The following is a 22310-nucleotide window of genomic DNA, read 5'->3' on the forward strand; positions in this document are numbered from 1 at the left end:
AATACTATTTTGTGATAAGCATATATGAATAGTTAGCTTCTAATCTGTATTCATATATCTTCCAAGTGTATCTCACCTTGTCATTTCTTTCAACATTTCCAGACCGCTATGCAAATAATTGCTTGGTATCAAAACAAGTACATCTTACTACTTGACTGCGTTTACATTGTTGCATCAGTTTTGCCGACACAATGGCTCAAGTTTATTTCCATTCATTAATTCTCAATCATTCACATTGTATTCATCTGTCTCTGCAAATGAATTTTCCCTTTTTGAACAATAAGATATTTCTCCCTGGGATAATCTCCTCTGAGATATATATACGTAATTAATAACCTGTTTAACATACATCGCTCTTTTCACTAGGTACCAGTAGAGAATCCTGAATAAAGAATATTTCTAGTCTATTGTCATCCATAAAGAATCAGATAACTGCATTGTATAAAGTCTTGCATTATAAATGTCTCCACTTGTGCTATAAAAATGTACTTTTCTCGCTCAAAAGGGTGTTTGCTTATAGCTGGCAAGGAGTAAAATAATAATCTTCATTAATGGATTCTTCTTCCATCAATCATGGAACATCCTACGTAATGGAGGCTCATCTCTCTGTCTCCTTTTGCTTTAGAAAGAGGAAAATATTGTAGGCCTTCAGATATCTGTGATATCAGTTAACCTCTTGCACATTACCTGTAGTCTGTAATTATCAGACCGAATGAGCTCAGAGTATCACGTTGTACACTGAGTGATTGCCAGCTGCACTATATGGGCTAAAACTGCTAGGTTTTATCACACCTTAAAATGTAAGCACCAATGCTATATTTCCCCCTCTAACAGGAATTACTTGACAGTAATAATATGTTACAAGTAAGAATAGTAATGTAAAAAAAAGAAATGCACTTTAAGTGCCCCCGAGGGTGTCTTAAGACCTTACAGAAGGCAAAAAAAAGGACCATGAATTATCTTTGAATCAACTAACCAAAATTGCATTGAAAAATAGTTTTCTAAAGCGGTAGACTCCTCAATAAGATTGTCCGTGTGTATAGTGGAATTAAAAATCTGTCAAAAAATCTAGACTGGATAAGGGTGGGTCTTCGCAGAGTGGTGATTTTATAGGGAGTTTTCATTGTGCGAAGAAAAAAAACACAATAAAACAACATTATTGATAATTTAAACTGCATCAAAATTCTGCTTGAAGTTTCTTAAAATGTACTCTGCTTTTTAGTATGATTATTTTGATAAAGTTTAGTACAATTAGAAATAAAACCTTATTTTCCTAAAAAGAAAATACAAAAAAAATTTGAAAAAAAAGATTGCAGATTCTTGTATTTTTCCTAATAAATATTCTAGAATATCTTTTCTTAAAACTGTGTTTCCAGTGATGCTTCTATTGGAAATTTAGGTATAAATTGACAATTGGTTGGTTTCCATTCATATTCTCAAAAAGGTGTTTCTCTGTATAGTCAGCACTGATTGGACAGTGTCAAGCTGTGTAGGGTAGCACACCCATCTGGTAACACCCAATTGTTAATTTTTTCATACATTTCTTGAAAGAATAAAAAAAGGAATGGTACAACATAATAATTAGTGATGAGCGAATATATTCGTTACTCGAGATTTCCCTAGCACACTCAGGTGTCCTCCGAGTATTTTTTAAGCTCAGAGATTTAGTTTTCTTCACCGCAGCTGAATGATTTACAGCTACTAGCCAGCTTGATTACATGTGGGGATTCCCTAGCAACCAGGCAACCCCCACATGTACTTATGCTGGCTAACAGATGTAAATCATTCAGCTACGGCGATGAAAACTAAATCTCCGAGCACTAAAAAATACTCGGAGGACATCCGAGCGTGCTCGGGAAATCTCGAGTAATGAGTATATTCGCTCATCACTAATAAAAATCTAAGAAAAAATATTTTATGGGTAATACAAGTATTTAAACCCTTCCCAATCAAGGATTTTTTTTTCATTTGTGCTCTATAGGTTTTTTTTTCTCTTGTTGAACGAGCCATAGCAATTTTATTTTTCCATTGACATACCGTAGTTTATTTTTTTTTGCACGACAAATTTTGCAGGGCAAATTGTAGTTTTAAATTACCCCATACATTTTAACACATGATGTCCTGGAAAACTGAAAAAAAAATGTTCAAGTGGTAAAAAGAGAAAAGGCAGTTGTGAGAATGTGTTTACGATGTTCATTGTGTGGAAAAACTAACCTGGCGACATGATTTTCCATGTCAGTAGAATTACACAATGCTACATTTTTTGTTAACCAATGCAAGTTTGATATTGTAGATTTGCAAAAAGGAAAAGTTGGTTTGTGTTGCAATTTCGAGAGACTTAAAGCTTTATATTTTTCCTTCGGTGTGGCTGCGTGGACTTGTTTTGAAGGGCCTACGACATTCCCTTGTTATTACATTTAGGACAAGTGCAGATAGGCATATTATTAGTCCGTAGGAGCGCGAAATGGCAAAATGTCGGATGGCGCCGGAACCAATGTTATTCATAGGGCCATGCGCATGTCCAATTTTTTTTTTTGCCTCCGGTCCAGGAAAAAAAATGGTAGCCCACCTCCACTGCAGCTGCTCTGTCATTTGTGCTGTTGCTTCTGATTTCCTATCACCTGTGCAATCTGTACTCGTTTTGTGACTGAAATGTCCATTTTGGATTGCCTGCTCAAATAAATACGTACCGTTTTCACATCTGAATGCTAATTTACTTTGCATACTTAAAGTGCTAGGATCCTACTGGTGAACCGGGTATGTGAGTTGAAATCTGCGTTGCTGATAAGGATGAATGGCAGGCGATATTCTAAAAAGCTTTATTTCAAAGCAAGTTATATAAGTCAACACGTTTCAAGGTCATGCAGGACAAACCCTTACAAGTCATAAAAATGCACCCAGTTTAACCATTGACCCGTGTCCTGCAGCAGCTGATCCATGCTTTTTACATGTGAGCATACCTCTTCCCTGTGCACCCTACTTTTTTATCCAGTTAAAACCCTATTTGCACTTTTTGTGCTCTCCAGATTTTCAATTTTTATTCTTAGGATTCTTCTGGGGCACTGAATATGGGAGTGCCGTGCTTTTACTCTTCTACTATAAAAGTCAATGAGTCTGAGGAAAACGTTAAACCGCACTCAGTCATCTGAGTGTAGGCCAATTTCCACAAGCTGACAGAATGGAGAAGATGGGGTATGTTTTTTCTCCATCTTTTCATCTGACAGAATCGGACCACACTATGCTCCCCCCGTGATCAAACTCTGATCAGAATTAGATCAAATTTTGTTTTGCATAATTGACCTGAATGTCTCGGATGAGTGCATACACAGTCGTCTGCATATTCTCTTCTTCTTTAGGGGCGGTGACCAAAAAAAATAGTTGGTGTTTTTTTGCTTTACTGTTTACTATACAGGTTATTTAATTTGTATATTTTGATAGATTGGATTTACACCGACTGGAAAAGGGAATAATTTAATCTAAAAAAAATTATCTTGTTTTAAAACGTATTTTTTAATTTTCAGTTCCCTTAAGGGACATTAACCTTTGTTCAAGGCCTTTTTTATATGCTGCAACACTTTTCTTTATTTTACGGTACATAGATAAAATGATGTTCTCTAATGAAGCCTTTATACTGGACTAAATAGGAGGATTAAGTTGGCAGCCATAGGACTTTGAGCATTGATACTGATGTGATTGGCTCCCAGGGGTGCAATTGAAGTCAGTGTACTAGCTATTTCAATGTTGTTTTCAGTGATTGACAGTCAGATTTGAGTGGTTAAGCTAGGTTTGGTCTCTGTTTCTACAGGAAGATGCCTTGCATCTGCTGGGTATTGTGCAGGTTCAGCTCCTGAGTTTGCTTCATACACCAACACCAGACGTGTGATATATATGTACGTGACATGTGGACTGCCAAATCTAAAGGGGACCGCATGTTTTTACTTATGGAAGTAATAGCATTGCTGTATAGTCGTTTGTTTGCCAATGGAAAAAAAAACTCTCTTGAAGAGATCTGATTTACGAGTCATAAAAAACCTAGACAAGATGCCTTAAGAAAATCAGTTTGTCTATGCACTTTGAAGAAGTAGTCCAAGTTCATTGACACTTCCAAATACACTTCCAGTCTGATCTGCATACTGTATCACAACAGTACAAGCGACAGTTGCTTGTTCCGCTGTCTATCTCAGGGAGCAGAAGGGTTGCCATTGCAGCCAATGGCTGTCTCAAGGCCCAAGCAACTGCAATTTTTGTCCTTCTGTGAAGTAAAATTGTCCTTTTTTTTTACCCCTTTTGGATTTTTTTTCTGTTTTGAGCACATTATACGGTAAACTCGTCCTCATATGGCTCTGTTGATGGAAAAATAAAAAACGTTATTGTTCTTGGAACAAGGGGGGGACAAGGGAAAGCACAACATTAAAAAAAGTGTTAAAGTTGTCTTATAAAGTCAACCCTCTTTTAACTTAAAGCTGACTTTGGGAACCCATCGGTGATCACTGGAAACTGCAGCATTTCTTACATTTTCTTTAGAGCTTAAGATTTTCTTTAAAGATACGTCAAAGTAAGGGCATCAAATGTCAACTACGGTAAAATGACATGAAGTTAAAGTGGAGAGATGCATAAGGCCGCTCTTGCTGTCTTTCTGCACCTGCCACATCAACTGTGACATTTCTAGAGAAAAAATAATGTCAATGGAATTTTAGCCCTTTTACTCTGTAAATCTGGAATTTGCTTACGACGTAAATGCATTTAATAACTTTTTTTTTTTCCAGGCGCATATCTTTAATATTCTCAAGTCAAAGTTTACAAGTTACAAGGATTTTGACACATTAATGTATACGTGTGCCCCTGAATTTGACTTCATGGAAAATGAGGTATGGTTTTATAGGTGCCTTGTGAGAAGTCATTGCACGTACCCAAAGCCCTAGACGAGCTCTGTTGTAGGACATGTTAGGCAGCAATCAGAGTAGCCTGCTGGGAGAACCAATTGCCAAGTGTGTATGACTGATGACTAATTTAATCTGAGCCACATCTGTCATTTATATACTGTATTGTCTCTTGTCATCTTTAGCCGATACTAGGTTAACGCCTTAATGATCAGGCTTTCAAGGGGTTGTCTGCTTTCTGAGAACTTTTGTCTTTTATATGCAATGGTGTGTTTTTTTGTTTTTTTAGTAACTATTTCTTGCCCTCCTAAGGTCTACCGTCAGCTTGCTACCTCTGCTCTGGTTTCTGTAGTTTTTTTGCGACACATAATCCAATCAATGGGCTCAGTGGCTCGTGCCATGTACACAGGCAGAGCCGTTGTGATCAATGATTAGCTGCAGTACTGTTGACTTGACATCAGCGCTGCAGAAAAATAGAACCCACACTAAACTCGAAATGGGTAAATAATACTCAGCTTTTTTTAAGTAACTATACAAGCTTGTAACTCAAAGTTTTCTAAAAGGGAACAATTTATTTATTTTTTTGCCTCTCCACATTTTAGCAGCTATATTTTTTTAATTATTTCAGTGATGTGACTATAAAAGGCTTTGTCTTATGCAGGATACATTGTGTATTTTTTTTTTGTAGCACTGTTTTGGGATACATATAAATTACGGTGGAATTTATTTTACCGTATTTTGGGGACTGAGACGCACTGGAACATAAGACGCGCCTAGGCTTTTTAAGGAGGAAACTAAGAAAAAAAAATTGAAGCAAAAAATGTGGTCAATTCTGTACTTAATATCCCCTATCCTGGTTTATAAGGTCCTCTCACCCCCCATTCTGATACACATGGCTCCCTCATCCCTACCCTGGTATGCATGGCCCCCTCATCCCTATCCTGTTATGCATGGCCCCCCCTCATCCCTATCTTAGTATGCATGGCTCCCTCATCCCTATCCTGGTGTGCATGGCGCCCTTATCCCATCCTGCTATGCATGGCCCTCATCCCTATCCTGGTAGGAATGGCCCCCTCATCCCTATCCTGGCACTATTGATTGCCCTCATCCCTATCCTGGTATGCAGGGCCCCCATCTCGTCCTAGTATGTATGGCCCCATCCCTATCCTGGTATGCAGGGCCCCATCCTTAACCTGGTATGACTGGCCCCCATCCCGGTCCTGATATACTTGGCCCCTTCCTTATCCTGGTATGATTGGCCCCACCCCCATCCTGGAGCATGCAAGGCCCCATCAGAAAACATAACAAAAAAAAAAAATTACACTTACCATATATACTCGAGTATAAACCGACCCGAGTATAAGCCGAGGCACTTAATTTTGCCATGAAAAACTGGGTAAACTTATTGACTCGAGTATAAGCCGGGTATGCATTGTCCCCTCAGCCCTGTCCTTGTATGCATGGCTCCCCCATCCCTGTCCTTGTATGCATGGCTCCCACATCCCTGTCCTTGTATGCATTGCTCCCCCATCGCTGTCCTGGTATGCATGGTTCCCCCGTCCCTGTCCTTGCATACATGGCTCTCCATCGCTGTCCTGGTAAGCACGGCTCCCCATCACTGTCCGGGTATGCATGGCTCCCCCTTCGCTGTCCTGGTATCCTTGGCTCCCCCGTCCCTGTCCTTATATGCATGGCTCCTTATACCCTGTCCTTATATGCATGGCTCCCCGATCCCTGTCTTTGTATGCATGGCTCCCCCATCGCTGTCCTAGTATGCATGGTTCCCCGATCCCTGTCCTTGTATACATGGCTCCCCGTCCCTGTCCTTGTATGCATGGCTCCCGCATCCCTGTCCTTGTATGCATGGCTCCCCCATCCCTGTCCTGGTATGCATGACTCCCCAATCCCTGTCCTTGTATGCATGGCTCCCCCATCCCTGTCCTTATATGCATGGCTCCCCGATCCCTGTCTTTGTATGCATGGCTCCCCGGTCCCTGTCCTTGTATGCATGGCTCCTTATCCCGTATCATTGTATGCATGGCACCTCGTTCCCTCATCCCTATCCTGGTATGCAGGGCCCCCATTTCGTCCTAGTATGTATGGCCCCATCCCTATCCTGGTATGCAGGGCCCCATCCTTAACCTGGTATGACTGGCTCCCATCCTGGTCCTGATATGCTTGGCCCCTTCCTTATCCTGGTATGATTGGCCCCACCCCCATCCTGGAGCATGCAAGGCCCCATCAGAAAACATATAAAAAAATTACACTTACCATATATACTCGAGTATAAACCGACCCGAGTATAAGCCGAGGCACTTAATTTTGCCATGAAAAACTGGGTAAACTTATTGACTCGAGTATAAGCCGGGTATGCATTGTCCCCTCAGCCCTGTCCTTGTATGCATGGCTCCTCAATCCCTGTCCTTGTATGCATGGCTCCCCCATCCCTGTCCTTGTATGCATGGCTCCCCCATCGCTGTCCTGGTATGCATGGTTCCCCTGTCCCTGTCCTTGTATACATGGCTCCCCCGTCCCTGTCCTTGTATGCATGGCTCCCGCATCCCTGTCTTTGTAAGGATGGCTCCCCCCATCGCTATCCTTGTATGCATGGCTCCTTATCCCTTATCATTGTATGCATGGCTCCCCTATACTTGTATGCATGTTTCCTATTAAAAAAAACCTCCTACTCACTTCCTGCACGCACTGATGCATCTTGTTCCTGCGCCAGCAGCTCTTCCTGCCAAGCGATCACGTGGCTAGAAAGGTAATGAATATTCACTCCACGTCTATGAGAATGGAGAGGCGTGCATATTAATTACCTTAATGAGCAGGGCCATGTGATCGCTCGGCCGGAAATGCTGCTGGCGTCGGAATCAACGAGATTCAGCGAGGGCGTGCAGGAAGGTGAGTTGGATGTCTTCTGGAAGCCATTGGCTGCAGGTGTCACTGCGCGCTATAAGAGAAATGAATATTCATTTCTCTTTAGCAAGCGAACACAGCTGCGGCCGCCTGCTCCTGCCTCCTGTGACCCGCTGCTCCACTGATCCCCCTCCACCGCCGGCCCTCTGGGACAATTGACTTGTGTATAAGCCGAGGGGGGCATTTTCAGCACAAAAAAATGTGCTGAAAAACTCGCTTTATATACTAATATATACAGTACCTTCCCGGCACTCCCTCGCAGCGTCTTGTTCCGATGACAGAAGCTGGCTTTATGCTTGTAAGCAGCTCATGGCAGGGAAGGACAGCTTCCGGAAAACTCACTGCTCTGCACGCCAGGTCTGTGTGCACGGAGAGCAGTGAGTATTCATTGCTCTATAATAGCAAGCACAGTTTCAGCTGGAGCCTTCCTGCAGCTGCTGGCGGTCACGTGTGCCGCTACTTAAGAGTAATGAATATTCACCACATTCCACTCCCAAGGGCGTGGAATGTGGTGAGTATTCATTCCCTTTAATAGCGACACATGTGAGTGCCGGCAGCTGCAAGAAGGCTCCGGCTGACATTGTGCTCGCTATTAAAGAGCAATGACTACTCACTGCTCTCCGCGAACACAGTCCCAGCGTGCAGAGCAGTGAATACTCCGGCAGCTGCCCTTCGGCTTCCCAGCAGTGCATGATGTCCCTGCCATGCGCTGCTTACAAGCATAAAGCAGCTGCTGGCACCGGAACAAGATGCTGCAAGGGAGCGCCGAGAAGGTAAGTGTAATGTTTTTTGGGTTTTTTTTCTGATGGGGCCATGCATACCAGGATGGGGGTTGGGGCCAATCATACCAGGATGCTATTAAAGAGAAATGAATATTCATTGCCCTCCATGCCCAGAGCCGGTTCATCTGGACTATAAGACGCACCCCCCTTTCCTGCCACATTTTTGGAGGTTAAAAGTGTGTCTTCTAGTCCAAAAAAAAACACGATATATAAATTTTTGCAATGCACTTAATTGATTTAGTTTCTTTAGTTCACTTTTTTCTTACTGTTCATGTTTCACAGCAAATATTCTGTTGAATGATTTCACCAGATACTAAATATATGTAGGACTTGCTTTTTTCTGTGCTGTACTGTATGTAATTAAATTTGGTTTATAAGAAATACATTCAAAATTGTTGTTTTTTTTTTATTGTTTCTGAGACTTTTTTTTACTTTTAATTTATAGATATCTATACATGGTGATAAATCTAAATAAATGTTGTCCACATATATATGGGAATATTGATTTTACAGTGTGTATGAGTGCCACATGCAGAAATACACGCACTTACACACCTTGACATGTTCTCCATGAGGTTATTAATGTTTGTCTGACAAATGTTCTGCCATGCACTGAATGCACTCGGGTACGCAAATCATAAAGATCTGTTGCTGGAAACTCGCTTTGCAATTGCTGTAAAATGATTTTCTGGATGTAATAAATGTTGGACAAGTCCAGAGATGGTACAGGACAAAGTCTTAGATTTAGGGCCCACAGGCTGCTCACAGTAGCTCAAACAACATGCGGCCTGGTGTTGTCATATTGAAAAATGGCTTCTGGGACACTTTGACGAATTGGCCATATTAATGGTTTTAGGATATATTCTTTCTATACTGCAATTGAAATTAGACATCACATACCAAGCCAAAAGCTGGACATTCAGATTAGATGTCAGTTGGCCGAACGATGCTTCCAATACACAGGAGCACTCATTTGGCCAAGTTCTCCTGTGTTCTCTATGAGGAAATACATAGTTTAACATGTCAGCAGTCAGCTTATTTCTAGGACAATATTGCAATTGGCAGTCTGAAATTTTACATGCGTGATTGACCTTTCTCACAGTCATCAGTCAACCGGTGCCACAATAGACACTAGACCGTTTGCCAAACTCGTCATTACAAGCTCACTTGGCCAACATTAGTTTATGTATGGAGGCCTTGAGGCGTCAAACTGTGTCTATACAAACCATCAGAAGGTGTCTGCATGGCATTGGGCTGGGCTTTAAACCAGACCTCCAGCTACATGTGATTTATTTTTGGCACACTGCAAGTGTCATGGGCTATCATGGTGCCAAACAGTACTGTAATGGAAGCTAGAATGGGGGTCTATCCTCTTTAGCATTGAGTCCTGTTTTTCTCTTGGACACAATGATAGCCATTGATTGGTCTGAGGACCACATGGGCAACCCTATTAAGAGGCTTTTATGAGGAAACACTGGCCCTAATCCTGTGATTATAGTGTGGGCTGGTATTATGTACTATGAATCTAGTCTTCATTCCAGGTATAATAACAGCCCTGTGTTACATTGATTTTGTTTATGAACAAATAGTATAACCATTTCTCCAAAGTGTCTCAGGAGACGATTTTCAAAATGACGCTAGGCCACATGTTGCAAGTGCCACCAAGGCCTGCAGTGTCTTTGCACTTGTCTCCCATCAACCACATCTAGGAGTGCATTGTTTGTCAATTGCAGAGGTAGGTGCCAGCAGCGGATCTTGTTGATTTGTGCGCCCAAGTACATTGTGTGCGGAACATTCTGCAGACAACCACTAACCACCTCACAGATAGGAGCCAAGTTGTGTAAGTGTGTGTATTTCTGAACGTGGAACATTTATTTTCTGAATAAATCAAGATGTTTTGAAAATATTGTTTCCATTTTTTAATAATTTACATATCACTAGCATGTCCATCTGGAGCGCCCCCACACCGCCGCAGGGCCTAGGGGTACCCGGAGCCGGGCCTCTAGGTCTCAGTCCTGGGGTTGTCACGGTGGCTAGACCCGGTCCGTGGCCCTGTCTGTCAGTGGGGGACGTCCGGTGCAATAAGTGGTGGTGTAGCGGTGCAGTTGTGGGGTGCAGGTCGCGGTAAATAACGAGGACACCAGGTTGCAGTCTCTTTACCTCTTTACTGAAGATCTCTGAGTCCTCAATCCAGAATACGGCTCACCAGGCTGCGCAAGTCCGGCCGGTCCAATGGCACTTCCAGAGTTCTCTTCACAGGAGGAAATCTGTGCCTTCCCCCTAGCGCTATGTGTTGTAGTCCTTCCCTGCTGTGCTTACGGAAAGTACCCCACAACTGTTGTGTCTGTTTCTGATGTTCCCTCACAACTCGATTAGATGATGTTCTGCTAATCCTCCGTCCCTCCCTGAGGTTCGGGTAGGAACGGCACCCATTTGACGGGTAGGCCTGGAGTTCTTCCGGGACCCTAGAGACGCCCCTCTCCCACAATTGCCTCCCAAGACTTCATAGGTGATTTGAGTTAGACAGCCCGCCTGAGACTGACTGTCCTGCCACTGTTTGGAGTATTGCTTGAAGCTGAATGTTATTCTACTCCCATGGCGTTCCGGCCACCGGTAGTGCTCCTCAGTAGGATGTTGCTTCGATCTTACAGCACGACTCCTACTGGTATTTCTCCTTTGCGTGATCCCGTTTCTCACTCAGCACAATCTATCTCTCTTCTAATCCTTTCTTGGGTACCGCCGCTACCCGGAGCAGGCACGGTCCCGTTACGTTCGTTCTCGTTGCCAAGCCTCTGTCAGGATCCCACCCCTGACAGAGACCCTACTGTATCTTCCCCTACAACACCCTCTGCCACAAGGTGTTGCCTGGTTCCAACCCAGTCAGCTTTCTCATCTAACTTCCTGCCTAACCCCCAGTTTACCCACTATGGTGGGGAGTGGCCTAATGAATAGCACCCTTAGCTCCCCCCGGAGGCCCTGCTGTGAAATGTATTGGTGTCTGTGATACCTGATCAGATGAACTCCTTCAGTGCCATCGGACGCACCATAGCTCCCCATAGTGGCGGAGCCACAGTACTGCAACGACCAGGACTCTGGGGCGCTGCACTCCCCCCTGGTTAAACACAGTACTCCGGGACTGGGAAGAAACAACAATACAAGTTTAGCAAAAAGACATACAATTTTTGTTGAGTGCAAATAACAATACGTATACTTGAACAAGCTTCCCTTCATGGGAGGTGAGGACACTTGAACGTTACAAAACATGGTTAAACATTGAACATTATAAATTACAGGCTATAAATAACTCCTGTTACCCAACCGGGTATTCTACTAAGTGCAAAAATTGCTGAACAATACTTTAACATTGTCTTTAAGGACATACACTCTGTATCCACCAAAGACCTTCCTATAATCACATTATAAGGTAAGTTAACTTTTTCATTCCCCTTCTTTAAATCTGCAGGACCGCCTGTCCTATCGGCACCAGACCTACTGCCTCTCCTTTCGGTTACAGGACCGCCCCGTTCAACCAGGGCCTACTGCCTTTTCAACTTCTATACACAGTACAGATCATAACATTACTTTCAGTTTTAGAAGCACTGAGCCATCTACGTATGGCTCTTAGGAGGACTCTCTACCTAACCCCTACGGGTTCACTTTCTGTCCTCTGTAACACATTATTAACTCTTTCTTTACAATAACCAACTTACTATGGAGGACTCAGGGTTTACCTTCTATCCCCACTTTCTATCAACATTATCAATCATTCCTTTTCTTCCGAGAAACATCATCATCATTTCTTCACAATTAACTGGTTGGATACATATAACTTTCTCATGTACACATTATCATTACTTTCTTTCATCAAACATTATTGCTACCCGTCTTAAAGCAATATCACCGTTTAAGTGCAACAATTGAACATCCCCTTTAAGAAGGGACCAAGTCTCTATGAGGTAGCATTTCTTCTCAAGCTACCAGTCCTTACTCAGCAAAGGTTCCAGTGTGGTATCTTCACAAAGAGTCCTTCTTTAAGTAAAACCAGTAGGAAGCGCCTTTAATAAGGTGCAAACTATTTACAAGGAAAAGTTTGTATCATGCACGGTCCATGATTACTGCAGTTCTTGATAACAGGAAACAAAAAGTGGAAAAACAAACCAAACAATTGGGATCCCGGGTCAACAAAGGGATCCCTTTAAAAGTTAACCCTAGACGGGTTCAGCAGCAAAACAGGAACAAACAGTTAAAGGGAAGAACTATTTACATTATCATGGTTTCGAGGTTTATTCTTACTCAGGTGGTCTTAGCCCCTGGCCCCCGACTACTGTGGCACGGATTCCAGCGGCAGGCCCCGCAGGGACCACCAGATCACCCGTTGTCTGAATTTGAAGACTGACCCTGCTGGCAAGTTCGGGAGCCGCTACAAAGCGTACAGTGGTGACAGTAACGAGATCGGGCAAACCTGGATCAACCATGGTCGGGGCCACAGGTGACACTCCTTCAGGCTCACATCGCTGAACATTCCGGGCACGCCACCCCTGTTCGTTCCAGTGACGGGTGTACGTCACCTGATCCCCCTCTCGCAATGGTTCGCCATCCCGATCACAGCAGGGAGTTTCCACGTCATAGCTGGCAACGAAGACGTCAGTCGATAGGCCCGGTTCCTGTATTGAGCCCCATCCTTTCTTTGGGTGGAAGGCCGACACCCTTCCTCGCTTTACCACGTCTTTCCTGCCATGCACAGACTTCTTGCGTTGCGTCTCCTGTTGTTCAACTTCATTTCGCTGTTTCCAGTGCTGGAGCACGCATTGGTTGTACTGGTCCCAGGTAAGTATCGCGATGGTGAGACCGTCCACCGGAACCCCATCTTGCTCAACCCAGGGGGTGTCCCACCGGAACATCACTCCATCCGGGCCCATCTCTATGGGCTCCCCCCACCTGGTTGGTAGTGGCGGCAACAACTTCCCGATCGCGCTGGGGCCGAGGACCACCCGCTCGATGGTGAACGAAGGATTACTGCTGCGGGGAGGATCGGTCGCGGGAGCGGGATCGAGCGTTGGGGCAGGGGTATCTGTCGTACCTGCGCCTGATGTGGTTCCACCGGTGTCGATCCGGTCCGCTGACAAGAACGCTGGAGTCGGCTGCTGCTCGGACTGCGGCTCCTCCAATACGGTCCCCGGACGCGGCTCCGCTCGCTGTGGTTCTTCCTCCGCTGACTCCGAGGTCGGGATTGGTGGACTCGGCTCCGCTATCGGTTCCAGGGACTTCGGCTCCTCCGACTGCAGGGAGCACGGGTCCGCCTCCGATAAGCGAGGGCAACCCGGGACTGCTCCTTCCCCGTTCCGGCACTCGCTGTTCTTCATCATGATCTGCTGATCGGTGGCAATGAATGCATCGGACTCCGCCATTTCTCCAGGGCCGAGCTTCTCCATCTCCTGCTTCCCGCCGTTGCAAATCAGGGGGTCATCCTCTGCTTGAGGGCAGGTCCTCACCTTGCAGCCAGAAGCGCAGGGGGTGGTAGCCATTTCCCGCGCCACTCTGGTGGTCTCCTCCCATGGCACGCCTTCCTTCTCCGGCGTAGCAATGGCGGCGGCTTTTGGCGGGAACTTCCCTCAGCAAAGAGCAACACACAGTCTCTCAACAAAGCACAATAAATCACAGTTCCAAGGCACACATGACCTGATTCTTCAGGCTTAAGTAGATCCTGTTCGTGACGCCAAGTTTTGGAGCGCCCCCACACCGCCGCAGGGCCTAGGGGTACCCGGAGCCGGGCCTCTAGGTCTCAGTCCTGGGGTTGTCACGGTGGCTAGACCCGGTCCGTGGCCCTGTCTGTCAGTGGGGGACGTCCGGTGCAATAAGTGGTGGTGTAGCGGTGCAGTTGTGGGGTGCAGGTCGCGGTAAATAACAAGGACACCAGGTTGCAGTCTCTTTACCTCTTTACTGAAGATCTCTGAGTCCTCAATCCAGAATACGGCTCACCAGGCTGCGCAAGTCCGGCCGGTCCAATGGCACTTCCAGAGTTGTCTTCACAGGAGGAAATCTGTGCCTTCCCCCTAGCGCTATGTGTTGTAGTCCTTCCCTGCTGTGCTTACGGAAAGTACCCCACAACTGTTGTGTCTGTTTCTGATGTTCCCTCACAACTCGATTAGATGATGTTCTGCTAATCCTCCGTCCCTCCCTGAGGTTCGGGTAGGAACGGCACCCGTTTGACGGGTAGGCCTGGAGTTCTTCCGGGACCCTAGAGACGCCCCTCTCCCACAATTGCCTCCCAAGACTTCATAGGTGATTTGAGTTAGACAGCCCGCCTGAGACTGACTGTCCTGCCGCTGTTTGGAGTATTGCTTGAAGCTGAATGTTATTCTACTCCCTCGGCGTTCCGGCCACCGGTAGTGCGCCTCAGTAGGATGTTGCTTCGATCTTACAGCACGACTCCTACTGGTATTTCTCCTTTGCGTAATCCCGTTTCTCACTCAGCACAATCTATCTCTCTTCTAATCCTTTCTTGGGTACCGCCGCTACCCGGAGCAGGCACGGTCCCGTTACGTTCGTTCTCGTTGCCAAGCCTCTGTCAGGATCCCACCCCTGACAGAGACCCTACTGTATCTTCCCCTACAACACCCTCTGCCACAAGGTGTTGCCTGGTTCCAACCCAGTCAGCTTTCTCATCTAACTTCCTGCCTGACCCCCAGTTTACCCACTATGGTGGAGAGTGGCCTAATGAATAGCACCCTTAGCTCCCCCCGGAGGCCCTGCTGTGAAATGTATTGGTGTCTGTGATACCTGATCAGATGAACTCCTTCAGTGCCATCGGACGCACCATAGCTCCCCATAGTGGCGGAGCCACAGTACTGCAACGACCAGGACTCTGGTGCGCTGCACATCAATCCTATAATTTCTATAATTTCGCAACTTTCCTTCTTGATGATAGAATTTCATTGATGAGGAGTGTATGTTTTTAATTGTTCTTCAATATTGGATTATAAATCCCAATATTTTGTATAGGGATCTATATTAATGTGCTTGGTTTTAAGATACAGTATGACATCGGCCAACCTCATGGCTGGCACTCTACAATAATATAGAGCAGCCCTTCTTTTTCAGATTGAATAAGTGGTAAGCTATGAGGAGGTAATTTGAAAGAGCATTCATTGTAAATGTGTTCATTATTTTTTTTCGCAGTTCAGAGTTTTTTTTATTGTAAGCCCACACTAGAGCGCATAGAACAATGAATACAATTTTGGTCTCATTGCTGTAAATGCCATTATTATGTAGTGATCATTGAACTGAGTGATAGGGATAAGCTATTAGTTCCACATTCCCTTCAATTCATGGTATACATGTACTGTATGTTTTCTCATTTTAGCAAATGGATTTATCTAAAGCAGAATCTTTCTGTTTCTATTCTAGACTCCATGGAGATATTTAAAGACACTATTACTTCCAACAGTCATCCTTGTGTTTGTAGTCATATTTGTGCCAGTAAGTACGGTACTATTAGTAACAGCAAAACAGTGAACTGGAATACCATAACGACTCCATCTAATATGACTTCTGTTACATAGTTTTAGTATACAGTAAAATTCTTTTGAAGTGTACATAAATTAGACTTGTTTTTGTTGGCTTTTCCTGTTCTATGATTGCGGTTTGTTTAACCCCTTAGTGACGGAGCCAATTTTGACCTTAATGACCAGGCCAATTTTTACAATTCTGACCACTGTCACTTTATGAGGTTATAGCTCTGGAATACTTCATTGGATTCCACTGATTCTGAGATTGTTTTTTCGTGACATATTGTACTCCATGATAGTGGTAAAATGTATTCAATATGACTTGCATTTATTTATGAAAAAAAACTGGAAATTTTTAATATTTTCCAATTTTCAAACTTTTAATTTTTGTGCCCTTATATCAGAGAGTCATCTCACACAAAATGGTTAATAACTAACATTTCCCACATGTCAACTTTACATCAGCACAATTTTTTTACGTTATAAGGGTTAAAAATTGACCAGCGATTTCTAATGTTTCCAACAAAATTAACAAAACCATTTTTTAGGGACCACCTCACATTTGAAGTGACTTTAGGGGGTCAACATGACAGAAAATACCCAAAAGTGACACCATTCTAAAAACTGCACCCCTCAAGGTGCTCAAAACCACATTCAAGAAGTTTATTAACACTTCAGGTGCTTCACGACAACTAAAGAAATGTGGAAGGAAAAAAATAACATTTAACTTTTTTCACAACAAATTTACTTTAGACCCAAACTTTTATATTTTCACAAAGGAATGAGGAGAAAATGGACTCCAAAATTTGTTGTGCCATTTCTCCTGAGTACTCCAATACTCCGTATGTAACACAACAACCCTAGCTCCAACACCATAACTCTAGCTCCAACACCATAACCCTAGCTCCAACACCACAACCCTAAATCCAACAACGCAACCCTAACTCCACCACCACAACCTTAACGCCAACTGCTAAAGAATGGAACAATTTCAATTTTTTTTTTCATTTTTATCCAACTAAGGGGATGACAAAAGGTGGTTTGATTTACAAGCTATTTTGATCACTGTGATAGGATCTATCATAGTGATCAAAATGAACCAATAGGAAATATCGCCTATTGTTGCCAGGTACTGTGCATGCTCCCGCCATTTTCTTTCAGGAAGATGACAGGGAAGGCCCAGGGAGGGTCCTGGGATGGCGGAGGTACCGTCGGTGCTCCGGGGACCCCATTTCTATTTCCCCTGGTATGCTAGATCACATCAGAGGAGAGAGAAATTAATGGAAAATCAGAGGTTATTTTTTTTTGTGATTGGGGACGGTAAAAACCGACCCGAATCATGTTCTCCGGGATCTCGGCTACCAGAGATTTTCCGAGGCTGGGGGAGGGGGGGGGGGGCGCTATACACTAATTTCTCAGTGCTGTTGAAAAGGGGCACTGAGGAATAAGTAGCCTTAACTGCCGCCATTAAAAGGTGTATCAACGATTGTTAAGGGGTTAAAAAAAAGACACGGCTTTACTTATTGCCTCTATTTCCAGTGCTGAGTCACTGCTGCTGTTCCTGGTGTCTGTTACTATATGCAGCGCAGACGTCACATCGACAGTACAGCGTGTAAGTTAGCTCAGCAGCTCTGTCCAAGTTGACGGCATGAACCGCTGAGTGCACTGATTGGCAGCATTGCTGTTGATGTCATGTCTGCACAGCAGGCGAGGAGAGCAGCTGCAGAGACTCAGCGTTGGATTAGAGGTTTGTGAGTAAAGCACAGTTTGTTGTTGTTGTTTTTTTAATAACCTGCAGCTTGGAGACAAGGATTTTTCATAAAATAAATTCCTTTTAAATATTCTGGACAATAGGACTATCAAATATCATATATACAGGTGCTTCTCACAAAATTAGAATATCATCAAAAAGTCAGTTTATTTCAGTTCTTCATTACAAAAAGTGAAACTCATATATTATGTAGAGTCATTACAAGCAGAGTGATCTATTTCAAGTGTTTATTTCTGTTAATGTTGATTACAGCTTACAGCCAATGAAAACCCAAAAGTCATTATCTCAGTAAATTAGAATAATTAACAAAAAACACCTGCAAAGGCTTCCTACGCATTTAAAAAGGTCCCTTAGTCTGTTTCAGTAGGCTCCACAATCATAGGGAAGACTGCTGACTTCACAGATGTTCAGAAAGCAGTCACTGACACACTCCACAAGGAAGGTAAGCCACAAAAGGTCATTGCTAAAAAAGCTGGATATTCACAGAGTGCTGTATCCAAGCATATTAATGGACAGTTGAGTGGAAGGAAAAAGTGTGGTAGAAAAAGGTGCACAAGTAACTTTCATGTGAAACTCGACAGTCTATTCTTGCTCTTAAAAATGAAGGCTATTCCGTGCCAGAAATTGCCAAGAAACTGAAGATTTCCTACAACGGTGTGTACTACTCCCTTCAGAGGAGAGCACAAACCGGCTCTAGCAAGAGTAGAAAGAGAAGTGGGAGCCCCCGCTGCACAACTGAGCAACAAAACAAGTACATTAGAGTCTGTAGTTTGAGAAATCGACGTCTCACAGATCCTCAACTGGTAGCTTCATTAAATAGTACACACAAAACGCCAGTGTCAATGTCTACAGTGAAGATGCTGGCCTTGAGGGCAGAATGGCAAAGAAAAAGCCATATCTGAGACTGGCTAATAAAAGGAAAAGATTAATATGGGCAAAAGAACACAGACATTGGACAGAGGAAGATTGGAAAAAAGTGTTATGGACAGACGAATCCAAGTTTGAGGTGTTTGGATCACACAGAAGAATATTTGTGAGATGCAGAACAACTGAAAAGATGCTTGAAGAGTGCCTGACGCCATCTGTCAAGCATGGTGGAGGTAAAGTGATGGTCTGGGGTTGCTTTGGTGCTGGTAAAGTGGGAGATTTGTACAAGGTAAAAGGGATATTGAATAAGGAAGGCCATCACTCCATTTTGCAATGCCATGCCATACCCTGTGGACAGCGCTTGATTGGAGCCAATTTCATCCTACAACAGGACAATGACCCAAAGCACACCACTAAATTATGCAAGAATTATTTAAGGAAGAAGCAGGCAGCTGGTATTCTATCTGTAATGGAGTGGCCAGCTCAGTCAACAGATCTCATCCCCATTGAGCTGTTGTGGGAGCAGCTTGACCGTATGGTGCACAAAAAGTGCCCATCAAGCCAAGCCAACTTGTGGGAGGGGCTTCTGGAAGCATGGGGTGAAATTTCTCCAGATTACCTCAGCAAATGCTAGAATGCCAAAGGTCTGCAATGCTGTAATTGTTTTTTTGAACCTTGTCAATGTCTGGACTAGATTTTCAAACTTTGGAACCGTAGTGTGTGTGTGTGTGTGTGTGTGTGTGTGTGTGTGTGTGTGTGTGTGTGTGTGTGTGTGTGTGTGTGTATGTATGTGTTTGTATGTATGTATATATACATTATATATATATATATATATATATATATATATATATATTTATATTGTGTGAGAATGTGTGTATCTATATATATATATATATATATATATATATATATATATATATATATATATATATATATATACATAATATATGAATGTGTGTGTGTGTGTATATATACACACACACACACACACACACACACACACACATATGCACATAGTGTATATACAGTGCGTTGCAAAAGTATTCGGCCCCCTGGAACTTTTAAACCTTTTCCCACATAACATGCTTCAAGCATAAAGATACCAAATGTAAATTTTTGATGAAGAATCAACAACAAGTGGAACACAATTGTGAAGTTCAACGAAATGTATTGGTTACTGTATATACTCGAGTATAAGCTGACCCGAATAAACTGGGAAAACTTATTGACTCGAGTATAAGCCTAGGGAGGAAAATGCAGCAGCTACCGGTAAATGTCAAAAATAAAAATAGATACCAATAAAAGTAAAATTAATTGAGACATCAGTAGGTTAAGTGTTTTTGAATATCCATATTGAATCAGGAGCCCCATATAATGCTCCATACAGTTCATGATGGGCCCCATAAGATGCTCCATACAAAATACGCCCCATATAATGCTCCATATTAAAATACGCCCCATATAATGCTCCATATTAAAATATGCCCCATATAATGCTGCATAAAGGTTGATGGTCCCATAAGGTGCTCCACACATTATGCCCCATAAGATGCTCCATACATTGTGGCCCCATAAGATGCTCCATACATTGTGGCCCCATAAGATGCTCCATACATTGTGGCCCCATACGATGCTCCATATATTGTGGCCCCATACAATGCTCCATACATTGTGGCACCATACGATGCTCCATTGTGGCACCATACAATGCACCATATATTGTGGCACCATACAATGCTCCATACATTGTGGCACCATACGATGCTCCATTGTGGCACCATACAATGCTCCATATATTGTGGCCCCATACAATGCTCCATATATTGTGGCCCCATACGATGCTCCATATATTGTGGCCACCATACAATGCTCCATATATTGTGGCCCCATACAATGCTCCATATATTGTGGCCACCATACAATGCTCCATATACTGTTGCCCCATACAATGCTCCATATATTGTGGCCCCATACAATGCTCCATATATTGTGGCCCCATACAATGCTCCATATATTGTGGCCCCATACAATGCTCCATATATTGTGGCCCCATACAATGCTCCATATATTGTGGCACCATACAATGCTCCATATATTGTGGCCCCATACAATGCTCCACACATTTGCCCCATTTGCTGTTGCTGCAATTAAAATAAAAAAAATCACATACTCGCCTCTCTTCGCTCAGGCCCCCGGCACTTGCAATAGTCACCTTCCTCGTTCCATTGCTGCGCGCTGCTCTGTCTTCCATCCTCTGCACTGACTGTTCAGGCAGAGGGCAGCGCACACACTAATCGCGTCATCGCGCCCTCTGACCTGAACAGTCACAGCCAGAGGACGGAAGACAGAGCAGCGCGCAGCGATGGAACGAGGAAGGTGATTATCGTGCAATACTCACCTGCTCCCGGCGCGGTCCCTGGCAGCGTCTCAATGTCAGATGGTCTCCGGGAGCCGGCGGCATCTTCCTGTGTTCAGCTGTCACATACCGCATCAAAGTCACGACATGTCAGCTGTTTTGAACAGCATGTGCACGCAATAGCGGCAGATGGAATCGCAATCCACCTGCCGCTATTAACTAGTTAAATGCCGCTGTCAAACTCTGACGGCAGCATTTAACTACCGCTTCCAGCCATCCTGTGGTCGGCGCTCATGGCAATGCAGTAATTCTGCTACATAGAGGCGATCTGAGCTTCGCCTCTATGTAGCATAGCCGATCAGGCTATGCCAGCTTCTAGCCTCCCATGGAGGCTATTGAAGCATGGCAAAAGTAAAAAAAAATGTTTTAAAAAATATGAAAAAAATATAAAAGTTTAAATCACCCTCCTTTTGCCCCATTCAAAATAAAACAATAAAAAAATGAAACCTACACATATTTGGTATCGCTGCCTTCAGAATCGCCCAATCTATCAATAAAAAATGGATTAACCTGATCGCAAAATGGTGTAGTGAGAAAAAAATTCAAAACGCCAGAATTAGGTTTTTTTGGTCGCCGTGACATTGCATTAAAATGCAATAACGGGCGATCGAAAGAATGTATCTCCACAAAAGTGTTATCATTAATAAAAACGTCAGCTCGGCATGCAAAAAATAAACCCTCACCTGACCCCAGATCTCGAAAAATGGAAACGCTACGGATATCAGAATATTGCGCAATTTTTTTTACATTTTTTTCGTTATTTTTTTTTTTTAGCAAAGTTTAAAAAAAATTTTCACCACTTAGATAAAAAATAACCTTTTGGTGTGTTTGGTGTGTATGAACTCGAAATTACCTGGAGAATCATAATTGCAGTCAATTTTAGCGTTTAGTGAAACTAGCAAAAAAGCCAAACAAAAAACAAGTGTGGGATTGCTCTTTTTTTTGCAATTTCACCGCACTTGGAATTTTTTTCCCGTTTTCTTGTGCAAGACATGGTAAAACCAATGGTGACGTTAAAAAGTACAACTTGTCCCGCAAAAAACAAGCCCTCACATGGCCATATTCAGAGAAAAATAAAAAAGTTATGGCTCTGGGAAGAAGGGGAGCGAAAAACGAAAATGCAAAAATGAAAAAAGGCTGCGTCTTGCAGGGGTTAATTTAATACTT

At 43.5% G+C, this 22310-nt stretch overlaps 1 protein-coding gene across 2 annotated transcripts in view; it reads left to right on the forward strand.

The window, feature by feature from the left end:
* Window positions 1-22310, forward strand: part of DPY19L1 (dpy-19 like C-mannosyltransferase 1) — a 272489-nt gene that overhangs the window by 180854 nt on the left and 69325 nt on the right. For both annotated transcript variants that reach the window (XM_077269279.1, XM_077269278.1), the window contains exons 14-15: window positions 4767-4868; window positions 15989-16060. In XM_077269279.1, the coding sequence (XP_077125394.1) occupies window positions 4767-4868; window positions 15989-16060 (174 nt within the window). The remainder of the gene's footprint in view (window positions 1-4766; window positions 4869-15988; window positions 16061-22310) is intronic.

The sequence above is a fragment of the Ranitomeya variabilis genome, chromosome 6 (genome assembly GCF_051348905.1).
Source record: "Ranitomeya variabilis isolate aRanVar5 chromosome 6, aRanVar5.hap1, whole genome shotgun sequence".
Lineage (NCBI taxonomy): Eukaryota > Metazoa > Chordata > Amphibia > Anura > Dendrobatidae > Ranitomeya > Ranitomeya variabilis.